We start from the raw sequence: 19,653 nt of genomic DNA on the forward strand, positions 1-19,653 counted from the left end.
CCCTGCCTTACTGAAGAGCAAAGACTCCTTTATTAGAAGTTTTGATTCAGAAGCCAGTTGTCAGTGATGACATTATTAATTTCATCAGGTTTCCAGAGTTTTAATTATTGCTGGAGATTACAGCCAGCAAGACACACACAAATGATGTATTAATTAATATTTCAGCTGATTTAGAAGTGGTGGGGCTAAGGGGAGATTAATATATCTCAGTAAGAATCTCCATTCCAGTTACTACCTTCAATTAGGATGAAAACACTTCACAGACAAAGCTGCAGTAGAAATGCAGGACATTAATGAAGTAACTTGCAAGTATACTTTTATTCTTAAGATGAATAATATTTCAGATATCAACATTTTCACCACAGTCATGCGGAGGGGGGAAGCACAAGATGATTCCACTGCCAGTATTTTAATTAGAATCAGTTACATAAGCAAAGTTCAGGGTACTTTTTTTAAAAAAAAACTATCTTTTATTGATATTATTAAGAACTTATTGAAATTTTTTTTAAAAAAACAAATAATACATATGCTCTGCGTTTGCTGTGAGCCCACTGTTGGGTAGGGACTGTCTCTATATGTTGCCAACTTATACTTCCCAAGCGCTTAGTACAGTGCTCTGCACACAGTAAATGCTCAAGAAATACGATTGATTGATTGATTGATTGATTGCTGTGCACTGTTTTCGAAGTTGACATTATTGATGGTAAGGGCCTATCCAGGCCAGCAAATGTTGTAAAGACCACTGCAGATCAACGCAACCTCCGCACCTTACAAATAAGGAGAAATTCTTACGTATCCCACATTGGACCTGCCTCTGTTTCTGACTTTGCCTCTTCATCCTGCAGAAGTCTTTCAGTTTGGAAGGCAACGTCACTCCCAATTACTACCCACCAGGTGGGTTTGTCTGCTGCAGCATCTTAGACTTGTACTTTCCCATGTTTCTCATTCTTTTTTTCTTTCCCCTGAGCCTGTATGCTTTCCCTTTCAGTTCCCCAGCCAGCAGCTGCTTGGGCATTCTGCTGACATGCGTTATCCTCACATGTTCCTCATCCTCCTTGTCGCCGACCCCTTTTCCACGTCCTCTTCTCTACAGCTTGCAAGTCCCTCCCCCTCCATACATGTCAGACCATCACTTTCACACCACTTTCAAAGCCTTAATAAGGTCAAATCTCCTCCAGGAGGCCTTGCCCGATTTAGCCTTCTACTCCCCGGCTTCCTCTCCCTTCTGCATCGTCTATGCACCCGCAACACCCTAGCATTTACGTACATATCTATAAATTGTATATTCCAAATTACTTGTTTATATTAATGTCTGTTTCCCCCCTAGACTGCAAGATTGTTGAGAACGTGTCTCCCAACTCTGCTGAATTGTACTCTACTAATCAATCGCATGTACTGAGCACTTAGTACTATACTAAGCACTTGAGAGAGTACAATGCAACAGAGTTGGTAGACATGTTCCCTGCCTAAAGTGAGCCTACAGTCTAGAGGGGGAGATAGACATTAATATAAACAAATTACAGATATGTACATAAGTGCTGTGGGGCAGAGGGGAGGGGTGAATAATGGGTGTAAATCCAAGTCCAAACGCAGCCCAGAAAGGAGTGAGAGAGGAGAAAATGAGGGCTTAGTCAGGGAAGGCCTTTTGGAGAGTCAAAAAGACTTTGAAGGTGGGGAGTCATTTGCATAGAGACGCTCCTGACCTTCACAGTGTCTCAAAGACTTCCCCGAAGATGCTCATATCCCATAGAGTTGGGTGAGTTTCTCAGTGGATTAGAAGCACAGCCCAACTCTGGATTGCGCCTCTCTCACTCTATCAAACTGGCAGCACAGAATAGGTCCAACAGGACTGGACCGATTTATACAGCCCTGCTTCTCTCTGACAGTGACAGTGAAAGGGTCAGACTCAACCAAAGACTCTTTTGGGAACTAAAGTAAGAATCTTGGTGTATTTTTCACACCAGCCAAATCTGCTTAGTGACAGCTAGAGCCCTGGTCTGTAAACAGCGCCAGATGCTTTTGTAAGCTTTTGCACAAAACTGTAGAAAGGTCTTGGCATGCCTCTGCAATTTTTCTGGTGTCTGCTGTGCTGCAAAGATCACATCTGCAGTGGGGCACTTTCGCTGAACGTCTTATCATCATCATCATCAATCGTATTTATTGAGCGCTTACTATGTGCAGAGCACTGTACTAAGCGCTTGGGAAGTACAAATTGGCAACATATAATGCAGTTGGTACCTAGCTCTTTACTCTCCCACCGCTGCCCCTTCCCTTACACACTGTTCCCCCAGGCCTGATACACCTGTTCTCCCTGTATCAGATAGCCGACACCCTCCCCGTTGCCAAAATCTTCCTAAAATCCCACCTCCTCCAAGAAGCTTTCCCCGATTAATTTCCCAGCACTTGTAGGCATTTCCTCTTGGCCAGGGACCACCTAGTACAGTGCACCACACCAAGTGGGAGCTCAACAGATGCAACAATGACTACTACTACCACTAGTATTACTACTACATGCCATTCCCTCCCATTCCTCTTCCCTCTCCACCACTGAAAGAAAGCTGCCCGAGCCCGGCCCAATTCCAGACAGCTGTCAGGCAATGCTCCAGAATGAGAAGAACGTTTAAATACTGCTAACTCACAGGGATTCCTAGAAGTTGGGGATCCACGGGCTGTCTGAAGGGTAGAGACTCCGGGTCCTGTCGATATAATGCTTCCAGGGTCGGCATGAGAGCCTGGCGCAGCTCCTCTGGTTTGAAGACTGTAGTGAAGAAAACAAAACAAAACTTCAATGATGAAAATCTTCCTTCAATTAGTGTCTCAACAGCTAATCATATTAGAGCGTACACTTGTTATGACACAGTGAGCCCGAGCTGAGCTCTACTATATACAACACATCCAGATGGATTAGCATGTAATTGGACATCATTGTGGCTTGCAGTACTGGAGAAACAAACACTTCTTCCCAACTGCCCCACACAGACTATTCCCTCTGTCTGTTCGTGATTTTTACGGAAACTTTTAGCTTCCTGAGTTTGTGGAACTATGAGCTACACAGTTCTGGGGGTTCAGCTTTAGTTACTTAATGGCTTCAGACATTCGACTTTAGTTCTTTAACGGTAACCAGGTTACTCTATCAAATAGCATAGGCTGTAAGTTTGTCCTCCAGACTCTCGGCTCGTTGCAGGCCAGGACCGTAACTACTAACTGTTCTATTGCATGAACTATCCCAAGTGCTTAGTACAGTGCTCTGAACACACTGAATGCTCAATAAATGTGATTCATTGATAGGCAACCATTTAACTCATCCATATACAACTTCTAAGAAAGAAGAATTGAGCCTCGTATTTTATACCTCTGGTCAAACTGAGTGATGTCTGGAGCAATTTCAAAGAATCGTAGAGTTGAGTCGAGTTCTACTCGAGGCAAATCAACTTTTGAACCTTTCGCCTAATGGGAGATTGGAAGTCAGGAGATCTGGGCTCTAGTCCCGGCTCCAACGCTTGCTCTGGTGTGTGCTAAGGCAAGTCACTTAACGTCTTGGTGGCTTAGCTTCCTGAACTGAAAATGGGAATAAAATATGTGTTCTGCTTTCCTCTGAGACTCTGAGCCCTGGGTGGGACTGGGGATGGGGCCATTCTGATCATTCCCTATCTACCTCAGTGCTCAGAATAGGACTTGACACATAGTAAGTGCTTAATACCATTATTACGATGACGGTAATGATGGCTACCTGAGATGGATGAGCAACCTTACAAATTATTTTCAAAAAGGATCAGGTTTAAAAATATTTTGTGCCCAGGGAGAAATTTTATTTGGCCTTGTCTGCATTTACTGTAGCAACTTCTTCACCCTAACCACCACCAATGCTTGTACTGCTCTATCACTGGAAGAAGAAAACACTTCAGTTACCTAGAGTGCTTTTTTCTGAAAAGCAAGGGATGGAGACAAGTTACAAGGGATAGCACTCATAAGATCTTTGGAACAGGAACATCAAATAGATATTTGGGGGGAGCAAAGGGGAGCTTGTTGACAGCCTTATTCCTCCACATTATCAAAATTGCTCTCTCCTTTTCTTAGTACCCTATGATTCCCAGCCCTTCACTAATTCTTCTTCAGCGCCTTATCCACCATAATTCACATGTTCCCCGCAAACCTCCGCCCCGACACACCTTCTCTGCAAGCCTGTCCGGGGTGGAGCAAAGAAAAGATGTTTTCCTTCCCACAAATTTTGGGAATGCACAAAAGAATTAGTAGACAGGATAACCTGCCCTCAGGGAGTTTACAATCTAGTGAGGGAGACAGAGATTTAAATAAGTACAGACAAGAGAAGGCAGCGGAATAAAAGATAAGCATTTAAGTGCCACTGAGTGGGGAGGGAGGTGTGTGAGTATCCAAGAGTTTAGGTAACGGAAGTGATAATAATAATAATAATGATGGCATTTGTTAAGCGCTTATTATGTGCAAAGCACTGTTCTAAGTGCTGGGGAGGATACAAGGTGATCAGGTTGTCCCAAGTGGGGCTCACAGTCTTAATCCCCATTTTACAGATGAGGTAAGTGAGGCACAGAGAAGCTAACTGACTTGCCCAAGGTCACACAGCTGACAATTGGCGGAGCAGGATTTGAACCCATGGCCTCTGGCTCCCAAGCCCGTGCTCTTTCCATGGAGCCATGATGAAGAGGCAGTTGGGAAATCTAGGGTGGGAAAATAAGATTAATCCAAGAAGGCCTCCGGGAGGAGATGTGATTTCAGAAAGGCTTTGAAGATGGGGAGGGTTGTGGCCTGTTGGAAGCAAGAGACTGGCAGTGGGAGACACAAGTACAAGGCACAGTGAATTGGTTGGCTTGAGAAAACAGAAACTGCCTCAAAAAATATATTTCCATATTCACACACTTACTCTCATTGGGCTTCCAAAAGAACAGAAAGGGTAGGAAGAAAATACAATCAGAGCATTTTTACCCCTTCATATTTTGGTTGGATTGCAATGGCAAAACTAGGGGACACAAGCCTGTTAGTGCAGTGTCAGAAGAAATACCTTTGGGCACAGCCCAACCGCTCAGCTGCCTCTGACAGGTGGTTCTGTGGACCACCTTCTTTTCCTGGAAATGTCATCCAACCTTGGCTTCACTGACTCTGTCCTCTCCTGGTTCTCCTCATCTCTCTAGCCGTTCATTCTCAGTCTCCTTAGCAGTCGCCTCCCTCTGCCTCCCACCCCCTAACTATGGGGGTCCCTCAGTTTCAGGTCTTGGTCCCCTTCTCTTCTCCATCTACACCCATTCCCTCGGAGAACTCATTGGCTCCCATGGCTTCAACTACGACCTCTATGCAGATGACACCCAAATCTGCCTCATTCTCGCCTGTCCTGCCGTCGACCACCGGCCCATGTCCTCCCCCTGGCCTGGAATGCCCTCCCTCCCAACATCGGCCAAGCTAGCTCTCTTCCTCCCTTCAAGGCCCTACTGAGAGCTCACCTCCTCCAGGAGGCCTTCCCAGACTAAGCGCCCCCCTTCCTCTCCCCGTCCCCCCTCCATCCCCCCGTCTTACCTCCTTCCCTTCCCCATAGCACCTGTATATATGTATGTACATATTTATTACTCTACTTATTTATTTATTTTACTTGTACATATCTATTCTATTTTATTTTGTTAATGTTTGGTTTTGTTCTCTGTCTCCCCCTTCTAGACTGTGAGCCCACTGTTGGGTAGGGACTGTCTCTAGATGTTGCCAACTTGTACTTCCCAAGCGCTTAGTACAGTGCTCTGCACACAGTAAGCGCTCAATAAATACGATTGACTGATCGATCTACATCTCCAGCCCTGATCACTCTCCCCCTCCCCAGTCTTGCATCTCCTCCTGCCTTCAAGACATCTGGATGTCCTTCAGTCACCTCAAACTTAACATGTCCTAAACAGAGCTCCTTATCTTCCCACCCAAACACTGTCCTCCCCCTGACTTTCCCATCACTGTAGATGGCACCACCAACCTTCCTGTCTCATTACAGCCTGTAACCTTGGAGTTAACCTTGACTCCTCTCCCTCACTCAACCAAAATATTCAATCCGTCTCCCACCTTCACTACATCACTAAAATCCGCCCTTTCCTCTCCATCTATACTGTTCCCAAGTTAATATAATCACTCATCCTACCCCGCCTGGATTACAGCATCAGCCTCCTTGCTGATCTCCCAGCCTCCGGTCTCTCCCCACTCCAGCCCATACTTCACTCTGGTGGCCGGATCATTTTCCTACAAAAATGTTCTGGAAACATCACCCCGCTCCTCAGAAAACTCCAGTGGTTGCCCATCCACCTCCGTATCAAACAAAAACTCCTCACCATTGGCTTTAAAGCAGTCCAACACCTTGCTCCCTCTGACTTCACCTCGCTTCTCTTCTTCTACAACCCAGCCCACACACTTCGCTCCTCTAATGCTAACCTTCTCTCTGGGCCTCCATCTCGCCTGTCTCGCCACCTACCCCTAGCCCACCTCATAATAATAATGATAATGGCAATTATTAAGCTCTTACTATGTGCAAAGCACTGTTCTAAGCGCTGGGGAGGTTAGAAGGTGATCAGGTTGTCCCACGGGGGGCTCACAGTCTTAATCCCCATTTTACAGATGAGGGAACTGGGGCACAGAGAAGTCAAGTGACTTACCCAAAGTCACACAGCTGATAGTTGGCGGAGCCCGGATTTGAACCCATGACTCCTGGCTCCAAAGTCTGTACTCTTTTCCACTGAACCACGCTGCTTCTCATGCCTCTGGCCTGGAACACCCTCCCTCCTCTAATCATCATCATCAATCGTATTTATTGAGTGCTTACTGTGTGCAGAGCACTGTACTAAGCGCTTGGGAAGTACAAGTTGGCAACATATAGAGACAGTCCCTAATGCGACAACTACTCTCCCCTGCTTCAAAGCCTTACTGAAGGCCCATCTCCTCCAAGGAGGCCTTCCCAGATTAAGCACCCGCTTTCCTCTTCTCCCACCCCCTCTGTGTCACCCTAACTTGCTCCCTTTGCTCTTCCCCACTCCCAGCCCCAAAGCACTTATGTACAGATCTGTAATTTTATTTACTTATAACGATGTCTGTCTCCCTCACTCTGGACTGTGAGCTCGTTGTGGGAGGGAATATCACTCTTTATTGTAATACTGTACTCAATAAATATTGTGCTCAATAAATACGACTGAATAAGTGACTGAATAAACAAACTTCCCAGTAAGAGCTTTGTTTAATTCAGGGTTCAGTAAGCACAAAATCCCCATGCTGAGAAGCAGCATAGCCTAGTGAATAGAGCACAGGCCTGGAAGAAAGAAGGACCTGGATTCTAGTCTTGGCTCTGCCACTTGCCTGCTGTGTGACCTTGGGCAAGTCACTTCACTTCTCTGGGCCTCACTTATCTCATCTGTAAAATGGGGATTAAGACTGGGAACACTATATAGGACAGATCTACATCTCTGCCCCTGCTCTCTCCCCCTCTCTCCAGGCTCGCATCTCCTCCTGCCTTCAGGACATCTCCATCTGGATGTCTGCCCGCCACCTAAAACTCAACATGTCCAAGACTGAACTCCTTGTCTTCCCTCCCAAACCCTGCCCTCTCCCTGACTTTCCCATCTCTGTTGACGGCACTACCATCCTTCCCGTCTCACAAGCCCGCGACCTTGGTGTCATCCTCGATTCCGCTCTCTCATTCACCCCTCACATCCAAGCCGTCACCAAAACCTGCCGGTCTCAGCTCCACAACATTGCCCAAGATCCGCCCTTTCCTCTCCATCCAAAACGCTACCCTGCTCGTTCAAGCTCTCATCGTATCCCCTCTGGACTACTGCATCAGCCTTCTCTCTGATCTCCCATCCTCATGTCTCTCCCCACTTCAATCCAGACTTCATGGTGCTGCCCGGATTGTCTCTGTCCAGAAACGCTCTGGGCATGTTACTCCCCTCCTCAAAAATCTCCAGTGGCTACCAATCAATCTGCGCATCAGGCAGAAACTCCTCACCCTGGGCTTCAAGGCTGTCCATCACCTCGCCCCCTTCCTACCTCACCTCCCTTCTCTCCTTCTCCAGCCCACCCTGCACCCTCCGCTCCTCTGCCGCTAACCTCCTCACCGTACCTCATTCTCGCCCGTCCCGCCATCGACCCCCGGCCCACGTCATCCCCCGGGCCCGGAATGCCCTCCCTCTGCCCATCCGCCAAGCTAGCTCTCTTCCTCCCTTCAAGGCCCTACTGAGAGCTCACCTCCTCCAGGAGGCCTTCCCAGACTGAGCCCCTTCCTTTCTCTCCCCCTCGTCCCTCTCCACCCCCCCATCTTACCTCCTTCCCTTTCCCACAGCACCTGGATATATGTATATATGTTTGTACATATTTATAACTCTATTTTACTTGTACATATCTATTCTATTTATTTTATTTTGTTAGTATGTTTTGTTTTGTTCTCTGTCTCCCCGTTCTAGACTGTGAGCCCACTGTTGGGTAGGGACTGTCTCTATATGTTGCCAACTTGTACTTCCCAAGCGCTTAGTACAGTGCTCTGCACACAGTAAGCGCTCAATAAATATGATTGATTGATTGACTGATTGACAGGGACAGTGTCCAACCCGATTACCTTGTATCTACTCCAGTTCTTAGAACAGTGCCTGGCACTTAGTAAGCACTTAACAAATACCATTGTTTTTAAAGATACAGGAGAACCTATCGGGCCTTTCTGACTGATTTCACATTAGGCTAACTTAGACACTCAACACATGGACAATGCTTATTTCCATGGCTGGTCTATTCAATTTAAAAATTTTGGCTTTTTTTAAGCATCGAGATTTCGTGGCTAGTCTATTCAATTTAAAAATTTTGGCTTTTTTTAAGCATCGAGATTTAAGAATTGGTAGCGTCATGAAGCACTTCCTTCTCCTAACCAAACTTATTATTGTGGTAATTAAGACTGTTTCCTGTTCTGTCTGTGGAGAGATGAAGGGATGAGTGACTGGGGGAGATGAGCTGCCTTTTTCCCTTCTTACACTCCCTGGCTTTCACAAGGCTCCTACAGGCATAAAGATGGAGAACTGCTTGGGTGCTCTCAGCAGCCCAACTCCTCCAGCATGGCTCCATATGGTGATTTCTTTAGCATGCTAAAAGAGGTTTCTGGAGCCATCCATTTGCAAGACAACAAAGAGATGTCAGACAACAAAGAGATGTCAGCGAGAACCCTCTAAAGGAAGCTCACAGAGTTGTAAGGGGTGTGAAGACAACCCTCCCATCTTTACTAAGGCCTGGGATCCTTTCTTCAGGAATGTCTGGGAATCCATTAAGGGGCTTCTTAGATTGATGTGAGCTCCATTCAGGACAGAAATCTGATTATTTTATATGGACTCCAGAACTTGGCACTAAAGTTACTAAATACCAGAACTAACTTGAAGAATTAGTTGGGCTCTTGTTTCCAGACCAAAAACCCGAGTGCTTTGAATTGTTTCGTTTGTTCTAATTTTCCAATCCTAAACTGAACTTGAGACTCAAATACGAATCTAATCAAAGTTGAGCTGGAGTGAAAGGATCACTTTCTTGCTCTTGCGTAATGTGCTTTCATAACACCCCAAATCATTTGGTTTATTTTTATTATAGCTTAATGACTCCCACGTCTTTTTTTGCCATGCTTGTGCCTAGCCAGTTTAGCTTGTTTTTGCCCCTATGGGCAGGGAATGCATTTATTGTTATTTTGTACTGTCCTAAGCACTTAGTACAGTGCTCTGCACACAATAAGCCCTCGATAAATACGACTGAATGAATGAATGAATGAAAGGTATCCCTTATTAAGTTGATCCTATTTTAAATGGGTCATTTATCTGATTTGTATGTTACTTTGACTCTCTCATATGGTGTTAACACATCTGCTCAATTTAATGTTCTCAGCAAGGTTAATGAATCTTTCAATCCATCATAAGGGGGAATGAAAAAGGTCATTTTAAACTCAGGAATGATTCTTGTGGAGAATCACTTGATCCATCATCTCCCTAATTTGCCCAGCCTGCACCTTCCACTCCTCTGCCGCTAACCTCCTCATTGTGCCTCATTCTCGCCTGTCCCGTCGTCGACGCCCGGCCCACGTCCTCCCCCTGGCCTGGAATGCCCTCCCTCCTAACATCCGCCAAGCTAGCTCTCTTCCTCCCTTCAAAGCCCTACTGAGAGCTCACCTCCTCCAGGAAGCCTTCACACACTCAGCCCCCTCCTTCCTCTCCCCGTACTTCCCCTCCCCCCCCGACTCCTGTATATATGTATGTACATATTTATTACTCTTTATGTGCTTCCAACCCCATTCCCTCTCATCTCATGAAATCTCTCGCTCCATCCCTTCTCCCCTCCTTAACTTCCATCTTCAACCGCTCACTCTCCACTGGTTCCTTCCCCTCTGCCTTCAAACATGCCCATGTCTCTCCCATCCTAAAAAAACCCTCTCTTGACCCCACCTCACCTTCTAGTTATCGCCCCATATCCCTCCTACCATTCCTTTCCAAACTCCTTGAACGAGTTGTCTACACGCGCTGCCTCGAATTCCTCAACGCCAACTCTCTCCTCGACCCCCTCCAGTCTGGCTTCCGTCCCCTACATTCCACGGAAACTGCCCTCTCAAAGGTCACCAATGACCTCCTGCTTGCCAAATCCAACGGCTCATACTCTGTCCTAATCCTCCTCGACCTCTCAGCTGCCTTCGACACTGTGGACCACCCCCTTCTCCTCAACACGCTATCCGACCTTGGCTTCACAGACTCCGTCCTCTCCCGGTTCTCCTCTTATCTCTCCAGTCATTCATTTTCAGTCTCTTTTGCAGGCCCCTCCTTCCCCTCCCATACCCTTACTGTGGGGGTTACCCAAAGTTCAGTTCTCGGTACTTTTCTGTTCTCAATCTACACGCACTCCCCTGGTGACCTCATTCGCTCCCACGGCTTCAACTATCATCTCTACGCTGATGACACCTAGATCTACATCTCTGCCCCTGCTCTCTCCCCCTCCCTCCAGGCTCATATCTCCTCCTGCCTTCAGGACATCTCCATCTGGATGTCTGCCCGCCACCTAAAACTCAACATGTCCAAGACTGAACTCCTTGTCTTCCCTCCCAAACCCTGCCCTCTCCCTGACTTTCCCATCACTGTTGACGGCACTACCATCCTTCCCGTCTCACAAGCCCGCAACCTTGGAGTCATCCTCGACTCCGCTCTCTCATTCACCCCTCACATCCAAGCCGTCACCAAACCCTGCCGGTCTCAGCTGCGCAACACTGCCAAGATCCGCCCTTTCCTCTCCATCCAAACCGCTACCCTGCTCGTTCAAGCTCTCATCCTATCCCGTCTGGACTACTGCATCAGCCTCCTCTCTGATCTCCCATCCTCCTGTCTCTCCCTACTTCAATCCATACTTCACGCTGCTGCCCAGATCGCCTTTGTGCAGAAACGCTCTGGGCATGTTATTCCCCTCCTCAAAAGGGCTACCAATCAACCTACGCATCAGGCAAAAACTCCTCACCCTGGGCTTCAAGGCTGTCCATCCCCTCGCCCCCTCCTACCTCACCTCCCTTCTCTCCTTCTCCAGCCCAGCCCGCACCCTCCGCTCCTCTGCCGCTAAACTCCTCACTGTGCCTCGTTCCCGCCTGTCCCCCCGTCGACCCCCGGCCCACGTCCTTCCTCTGGCCTGGAATGCCCTCCCTCCGCACATCCGCCAAGCTAGCTCTCTTCCTCCCTTCAAGGCCCTACTGAGAGCTCACCTCCTCCAGGAGGCCTTCCCAGACTGAGCCCCTTCCTTCCTCTCCCCCTCCCATCCCCCTGTCTTACCTCCTTCCCTTCCCCACAGCACCTGTATATATGTTGGTACATATTTATTACTCTTTATTTATTTATTTTACTTGTACATATCAATTCTATTTATTTTATTTTGTTAATATGTTTGGTTTTGTTCTCTGTCTCCCCCTTCTAGACTGTGAGCCCACTGTTGGGTAGGGACTGTCTCTATATGTTGCCAACTTGTACTTCCCAAACGCTTAGTACAGTGCTCTGCACACAGTAAGCGCTCAATAAATACGATTGATTGATTGATTTTACTTGTACATATTTATTCTATTTATTTTATTTGGTTTATATGTTTTGTTTTGTTGTCTGTCTCCCCCTTCTAGACTGTGAACCCGCTGTTGGGTAGGGACCGTCTCTATATGTTGTCAACTTGGACTTCCCAAGCGCTTAGTACAGTGCTCTGCACACAGTAGGTGCTCAATAAATACGATTGAATGAACCCCCCGCCTTACCTCCTTCCCTTCCCCACAGCACCTGTATATATGTATATATGTTTGTACGTATTTATTACTCTATTCATGTATTTATTTTACTTGTACATATCTATTCTATTTATTTTATTTTGTTAATATGTTTGGTTTTGTTCTCTATCTCCCCCTTCTAGACTGTGAGCCCACTGTTGGGGAGGGACTGTCTCTATATGTTGCCAACTTGGACTTCCCATGCGCTTAGTACAGTGCTCTGCACACAGTAAGCACTCAATAAATACGATTGATTGATTGATTGATTTTACTTGTACATATTTACTCTATTTACTTTATTTGGTTTATGTTTTGTTTTGCTGTCTGTCTCCCCCTTCTAGACTGTGAGCCCGCTGTTGGGTAGGGACCGTCTCTAGATGTTGCCAACTTGGACTTCCCAAGCACTTAGTACAGTGCTCTGCACACAGTAAGTGCTCAATAAATACAATTGAATGAACCGCCCCGCCTTACCTCCTTCCCTTCCCCACAGCACCTGTATATATGTTTATATGCTTGTACATATTTATTACTCTGTTTATGTATTTATTTTACTTGTACATATCTATTGCACTTATTTTATTTTGTTAATATGTTTTGTTTTGTTCTCTGTCTCCCCCTTCCAGACTGTGAGCCCACTGTTGGTTAGGGGCCGTCTCTATACGTTGACAACTTGTACTTCCCAAGCGCTTAGTACAGTGCTCTGCACACAGTAAGCGCTCAATAAATACGATTGATTGATTGATTTTACTTGTACATATTTATTTGATTTACTTTATTTGGTTTATATGTTCTGTTTTGTTGTCTGTCTCCCCCTTCTAGACTGTGAGCCCGCTGCTGGGTAGGGACCGTCTCTATATGTTGCCAACTTGTACTTCCCAAGCGTTTAGTACAGTGCTCTGCACACAATAAGCGCTCAATAAATACGATTGATTGATTGATTTTACTTGTACATATTTATTCTATTTACTTTATTTGGTTTATATGTTTTGTTTTGTTGTCTGTCTCCCCCTTCTAGACTGTGGGCCCGCTGCTGGGTAGGGACCGTCTCTTTATGTTGCCAACTTGTACTTCCCAAGCGTTTAGTACAGTGCTCTGCACACATTAAGCACTCAATTAATACGATTGAATGAATGAATGAATGAATGCAAAATAACAACTATTTTTTTGGATTCAAAAACCTCCAGTCAGTTTTGTGCACCACCTCAACAGGAGTACAGAACAGGAAGAACAAAGTCTCGGACCATGCCGCATCCCAACTGAAAACTGGGAGTCGACTGCTGAGGACGGACCTGCATGGCATGCTGCCAACAAGAAGGGAGTGACTCTCTTTAAGCAAAAGCTTCTCCTAGAGAAAGAGACAAGGGGGCAAAAGAGAAAACACTGCCAGACATTTAAGCACAACACCACAACAAGGGGTAAACCTTCTGTGTGGCTGGGACTGCGAAACCCGCATTGGCCTTTTCAGCCATACGGGCATTCATAGGTGCTCTTCACTGTCAGTGATTTCTTCGTTGAATATGAGGTACAACTACACAAACACAGCACAGAACACATCTACCTCACTCACTGATGACAGTTATCAGAGGATGGAATTACAGCGTTAATGAAGTACAAATTAATTTCTGGCCTTGAAGACCTGTCAGTCTTTCTGAAAAAGGAAATGATATCGGACCGACAACATCTGCTCTTCCAAAAGTCCCATGTCCTGTCCCTTGAGCTTTTCTAGTCATCTGAAAATTGTCCGAAGGTCTGTTCCAACACCTTCCCAAACACAGTTGACTCTGGATTTATTATATATTGTGTCTCTCCCACACAATAGTGACTGTTTCACTATTCACGACTCATTAAAACCACCGAATGTGAACACACGTGGGGCAGGGCCCATGTCTGATTACACTGTATCTACCCCAATACTTATCACAGGGCTTGGCACACAGGACGAGTTTGTTGCGGAAATGAAAGGAGATTAAACAAACTTGGGGTTGCTATTCATCCATAGCTCTGGTGAAAGCCCACTGTTGGGTAGGGACTGTCTCCATATGTTGCCAATTTGTACTTCCCAAGCGCTTAGTACAGTGCTCTGCACACAGTAAGCGCTCAATAAATACGATTGACGATGATGATGAGTGGTAGGAGAACAGGTGAAAATTGAAACTAAAATGATCTTTTCAGATTATCACTGGATTTTCTAAATGACTGGAGGAGAGCCTCAGCATGGAGGTGAAAACTAGGCTTTAGAGGGAAGTTTGGGAGCAATTTTTAGTGTGGCAGAAGACAGTCTGCTGAGTGTATAGGAGAAAGTAGAAGACCCTCTGGACTGTGAGCTTGTTGTGGGCAGGGAATGTGTCTGTTAGTTATTGTATTTGCACTCCCAAAGTGCTTAGTACAATGCTGTGCACACAGCAAGTGCTCAATAAATGGAACTGAATAAATGAATGAACCGCAGAAATGCCAGACAAGTATCCATCTGTCGCTGCCAGGGGCAACAGGGTTTTTGGAGGAACCATCATCATCATCAATTGCATTTATTGAGCGCTTACTGTGTGCAGAGCACTGTACTAAGTGCTTGGGAAGTACAAGTTGGCAACATATAGAGACAGTCCCTACCCAACAGTGGGCTCACAGTCTAAAAGGGGAACCATGAGATGGTTGCCATCCTGGGCACAGATTCTAATACCTCTCAATTCTGTAATATGTTCCTTCGACATCCCTAAACTGGGTCGAAAGGCTGAGGAGAGCCGTGGAAAAGAGTCTGTTTCCTTTAGTATCTCCTCCTTGCCACCCCCCGTGCCCCAATACGGGCCTGGAACTGAATGCTTCCATTTGGGTCTCTTCCTACCCTTAGTCTTGGGCAATAACAGAGCCAGTGCCCATCTGGATTCTGCTTTTGACGCTGGAGTGGACTCCAGACCAGGCTGCCTCCACGGAGCCCAGCCCGGGCTTTCTCTAACACTTGTAGCCCAGTGTTCAAGGAAGTGGCTCCCTTCTCCCACTCTCACATCACACCAGGGAAAGGAAGGCAGGGGGATGCACGTGCTGCTACGACCGCAGGACCATTTTCAGAGCCGGTTCCAAAGGAGGTGAGGCGAGAGTTGGCAAGGGAGGCTGGCAGGGAGGCGAATTCCAAACTTTAAGATTCCCCAGGTGAGCACTGCTCGGTTCTTTATTAGAATGTCAGTCAGTCAGTCGACTGTATTTATTGAGCGCCTACTCAGATTTAGCTTTCATCACGGCACTTGAAAGAGTACAAGGGGAAACTGGAAACAATCCTGAGGACGGACAATGATTGAAAGGTGGGGAAAAGAAGGTCCAATTTGGAAGTCCTAAAGGAATTGAGGTTGCCTAGCCTAGAGAAGAGAAGAACAAAAGGGTGGCTTTATAATTGCAATTCAGTACAAGGTGTTTCTATGGGGAGGACGCTGATGGGCTGTGCTTCATTTTCAACGAGGACCGAAAAGAGGAGATAGGCTAACATACAAGCAGGAGAAATTTCTACTGCAATCAGTCTCATAAAACACAGGAAAAAAGCTCCCAAAAGAGGCTGTGGAGGAACCATTCCTGGAGATGATTAATGGAAAGAATAGACAACCATCTTTCCTGGATAGTTCATCCATTTACCTGCCTGAAGGCAGGGGATTGGCCCAGATAACCTCTCCTGAGATCCCTTCCGTCTCTATTAGTCTTTGATTCAATGCTATTCAGTTCCTCAGCAAGAGTTGACAGCTTGCATGGAAGAGGAAAGAAGCAGAAAGAAAACATGAAGCTCAAGAGTTCTGCATTTAATTGAGGAACTGTACATTGACTAAAGACTGATACAATCCAGGAAAGGAGTGGAAATTCCAAATGTCACTGGAAAAATGATTGCTTTTGGCCAGGCATTCTGATCCTATCTTTGCTCTTCCTCCGCCTCCTCCTCCCCCCACAGTCTTTTTCCTCTTCTTCCAAGCTCTCCTCTAAGCTTCCTGAGTCTGTGAATGAGATCCAGCCTTTTCATTCTGAAAATAATCCACCTACTGGATTAATGTGATGAATATTTAGTATGGAGGTGGGGGTCAAGATGCCTCAGAATGAAGTTCCTACAGGTCAGTGAACGAAGTGAATGGTCAGTATCATCCATAGCTCTTAAGTGCCAACCTTATGCCAAGCACGGAGCTAGGTCCTAGAGCACAGTGCCCGATAATGAGAACTCTACTAGGCATTGGGTATTTTGTACAATCAATTAAGCCAGATATTCTCCACCTTTGAAAATGAAATTTGGCCTTTAATCTTAACCTTCAATCCTGAAGTCCTCTTCCAGCTCATTTACCTCACTCGTCCCATGTCCTTCCCGCAACCCTTGCTTCCGCTCACTTGGCACCCGCCTCCCTGCATGTGTTGTGGTGCCAGCCAGACTTTTGCTGGAGCACAGAGCAGCAGCGGGTGACAAAATGAACTGTTCTTCTGTGGCTCAGAGTCTGGGGCCCTAAGGAAGGCCCTTTTGAAACCACATCCTATAAAGGAGGCTTCCTGGGTTCATTTCTCAACTCCACTGCTGGTATCACCCCTTTTTGCCTCGTCAGCATTTACGCTCCACTGCAGCACTTCTGAACATATCTTACATGAGGCCAGGAAACACGTCTATCAACTCTATTGTACTCTATACTGCATTCTCCCAAATGCTTAGTGGAGTGCTCTGCATACAGTTATATGTTCAATAAATACCATCGATTAATTGATCTTTCCTGATGACAAAAGCACCAACTCAGGTACCTATCCCCTTTTCCTTTTCCCTCAGCACTATAATTAATTTTAGTCTGTCTCCCCAGGTTGATGGGAAGCTACTGGAGGGCAGAAATCCATGTCTACTAATTTTACTGTACTTCCTCTAGCGCTCTGTACGGCGTACAAAGGACACACTCAATCAATGTGAACCCCACGTGGGAAAGGGACTGTGTCCAACTTGATCTGCTTGTATCCACCCCAGCACTTAGTACAGTGCCTGGCAGATAGAAGCGCTGAACAAATACCATAATTACTAATTATTATTATTACTACTGAATGATAGATTGGAGGAACTCTCTTATTAATTGCTCTCCTGTTGCCCTGCTTCTTCCTGGGCTCTCTGAAGTTGCCACTACTGGTCTCCATCGTCTGCCATATTGTTAAACCACTCTAGGGCTTTGGAATACCTCTAGGATTTGCAAATGACAAACTCTGATTGAAAACATCATGGGAATTTGGCAACCATTGGGCCAAAGTCCACAGAGGGAAGGGGCCATTGTTTTACTTCTGGTACAACCCTCAGATGCTTAGTGCTATGCTTCGCACTCACTAATAGTTCAACAAATATCACGAATAGAATACTGAACCAAAACTAAAAAAAATGAGGTGAGATCAAGGAGGCAAAGAGGCAACAAACCAAGCATCTGTTGGAGATGGAGTGGCAAAGAGAAGTGAAAAACTCCATCAGACCCTCTCAGAGTTATTGCTGGCTCAAAAGCTGCCACTAGGTACTTTTACCTGATGCAAAACCAGAAGTGGGTATTTCTTTATAAAATTAGTCAGTCAGTTTTGCTAACTTGCCATCATCACCACCATCATCAAAAAACAGTTACGTTTTCAATACGAGAAAACGGTTGAAATTTCTGAGATCTACAACTTTACATTTACTTTGTTCCACAGGGTGTTGGTTTCTGGGGGTAGGAGTTGAGTTCCGCATCTGGACGAGCTACTTATTCGAGCCCTAAATGAGCCACAATTTTCGCTTTTCGAACCGCATATCAGAGCTGAGAAAGTCTCAAGTAAGCTTGTGATAAACCAACTGGGTTGTTCTTAGGCAACCTCGCGAGAGGTGCCGTGCTTGTCTAAAGGGCTGCCGGGAGTCAGACTGGGTCAGGGATTGGATGGAAATCAGAAACACCTCTTTTCAACCAGTTTGGCTTTATGCAGGGTCTCCCGTTTGCCCTATTAACAAGGAACCTCTGAGTAGTTCACTCTCTGTGGCACATTAGACGGTAAAACAACAATGCAAACAGTAGGAAAAGGAAGGCGAGTGACATTTGCTTTAGTCTCACTCTTGCAGTTCTAAGGAAAATCAAGTTGAATGAACCAAAAAAGAAATCTAAATACTTTTTTTACGAGGCTGAGAAGGTGACGTAGACTGGGAGGTCGTGCCATTAGTGCTATTCTCCTCCTCCTCTTTAGGTTCTACTTTAACTTCAGGTTTCTTTTCTTCCACTTCCATTGGCTCCTGCTTTGTCTCTGTTACATCAGTTTCTTCTTTGACTTGGGAAGATCTTTGTAAATCCTCTTCCAGCTACAGGGAGAGAAACAGGATGATAAGAATAAGGGTTTGGGCTCTCTAAGGACTCCCCAGCTCATCTACTCTGCCCATCCGCCAAGCTAGCTCTCTTCCTCCCTTCAAGGCCCTGCTGAGAGCTCACCTCCTCCAGGAGGCCTTCCCAGACTGAGCCCCTTCCTTCCTCTCCCCCTCGCCCCCCTCTCCATCCACCCCATCTTACCTCCTTCCCTTCCCCACAGCACCTGTATATATGTATATATGGTTGTACATATTTATTACTCTATTTATTTATTTATTTATTTTACTTGTACATATCTATCCTATTTATTTTATTTTGTTGGTATGTTTGGTTTTGTTCTCTGTGTCCCCCTTTTAGACTGTGAGCCCACTGTTGGGTAGGGACTGTCTCTATGTGTTGCCAATTTGTACTTCCCAAGCGCTTAGTACAGTGCTCTGCACATAGTAAGCGCTCAATAAATACGATTGATTGATTGATTGATTGATTGATTGATCTACTAGTAGTCGGAAAACGGTCTCTAGTCCCGCAAACACATCAGCACAGAAATAACGTGCCACAGGATGATGAGCAACAGAACCCTGACAGCAGAGCCGGGCGACATTCTGAACTAAAATCACTACGTCTAATATCTTTTAAACCCCGAGTCGGACCCGATTTACGACAACAAGCATTTATCCTACGCTGACTTCCATACTGCACCGTATGCAAGTGACTCACCTCTGTTCTAGGCTCTACTTTGGTTTCAGCAGGATCGGGTTCGGCATCCTCAGTTTTGTTTTCTGGTTTGATTTCCAGCATTGGTGCATCAGGGCCTGGCTGCTGGGAGTTGGTTTCAGCGCTGGTCACAGAGGCAGGAGTAGGCACCCGGTTGTCGATACTAGCTGTGGCCTGGGAGAGCTGGGGTGCCGAGGGAACACAGGTATTATTTTTCCAATTAGGGTGTTTATTAAGCATTTACCGTATGCCACGCACCAGGCTAAGGGCCAGAGTTCGATAGATGACAGTCAGATCAGACACAGTTCCAGTCCCACACGCGGTCTCAAGTTCTAAAAGGTAGGGAAGGCCGAT

At 46.0% G+C, this 19,653-nt stretch overlaps 1 protein-coding gene across 3 annotated transcripts in view; it reads right to left on the bottom strand.

Moving 5' to 3' along the window:
- The window catches only part of LOC119942542 (CREB binding protein), a 211,747-nt gene that overhangs the window by 39,385 nt on the left and 152,709 nt on the right, over nt 1–19,653 (bottom strand). For all 3 annotated transcript variants that reach the window (XM_038763376.1, XM_038763377.1, XM_038763375.1), the window contains 3 exons: nt 19,303–19,482; nt 18,395–18,581; nt 2,640–2,758 (listed from right to left, as the gene is read on the bottom strand). In XM_038763376.1, the coding sequence (XP_038619304.1) occupies nt 2,640–2,758; nt 18,395–18,581; nt 19,303–19,482 (486 nt within the window). The remainder of the gene's footprint in view (nt 1–2,639; nt 2,759–18,394; nt 18,582–19,302; nt 19,483–19,653) is intronic.

Source organism: Tachyglossus aculeatus, chromosome 21 (assembly GCF_015852505.1).
Source record: "Tachyglossus aculeatus isolate mTacAcu1 chromosome 21, mTacAcu1.pri, whole genome shotgun sequence".
Classification (NCBI taxonomy): Eukaryota; Metazoa; Chordata; class Mammalia; order Monotremata; family Tachyglossidae; genus Tachyglossus; species Tachyglossus aculeatus.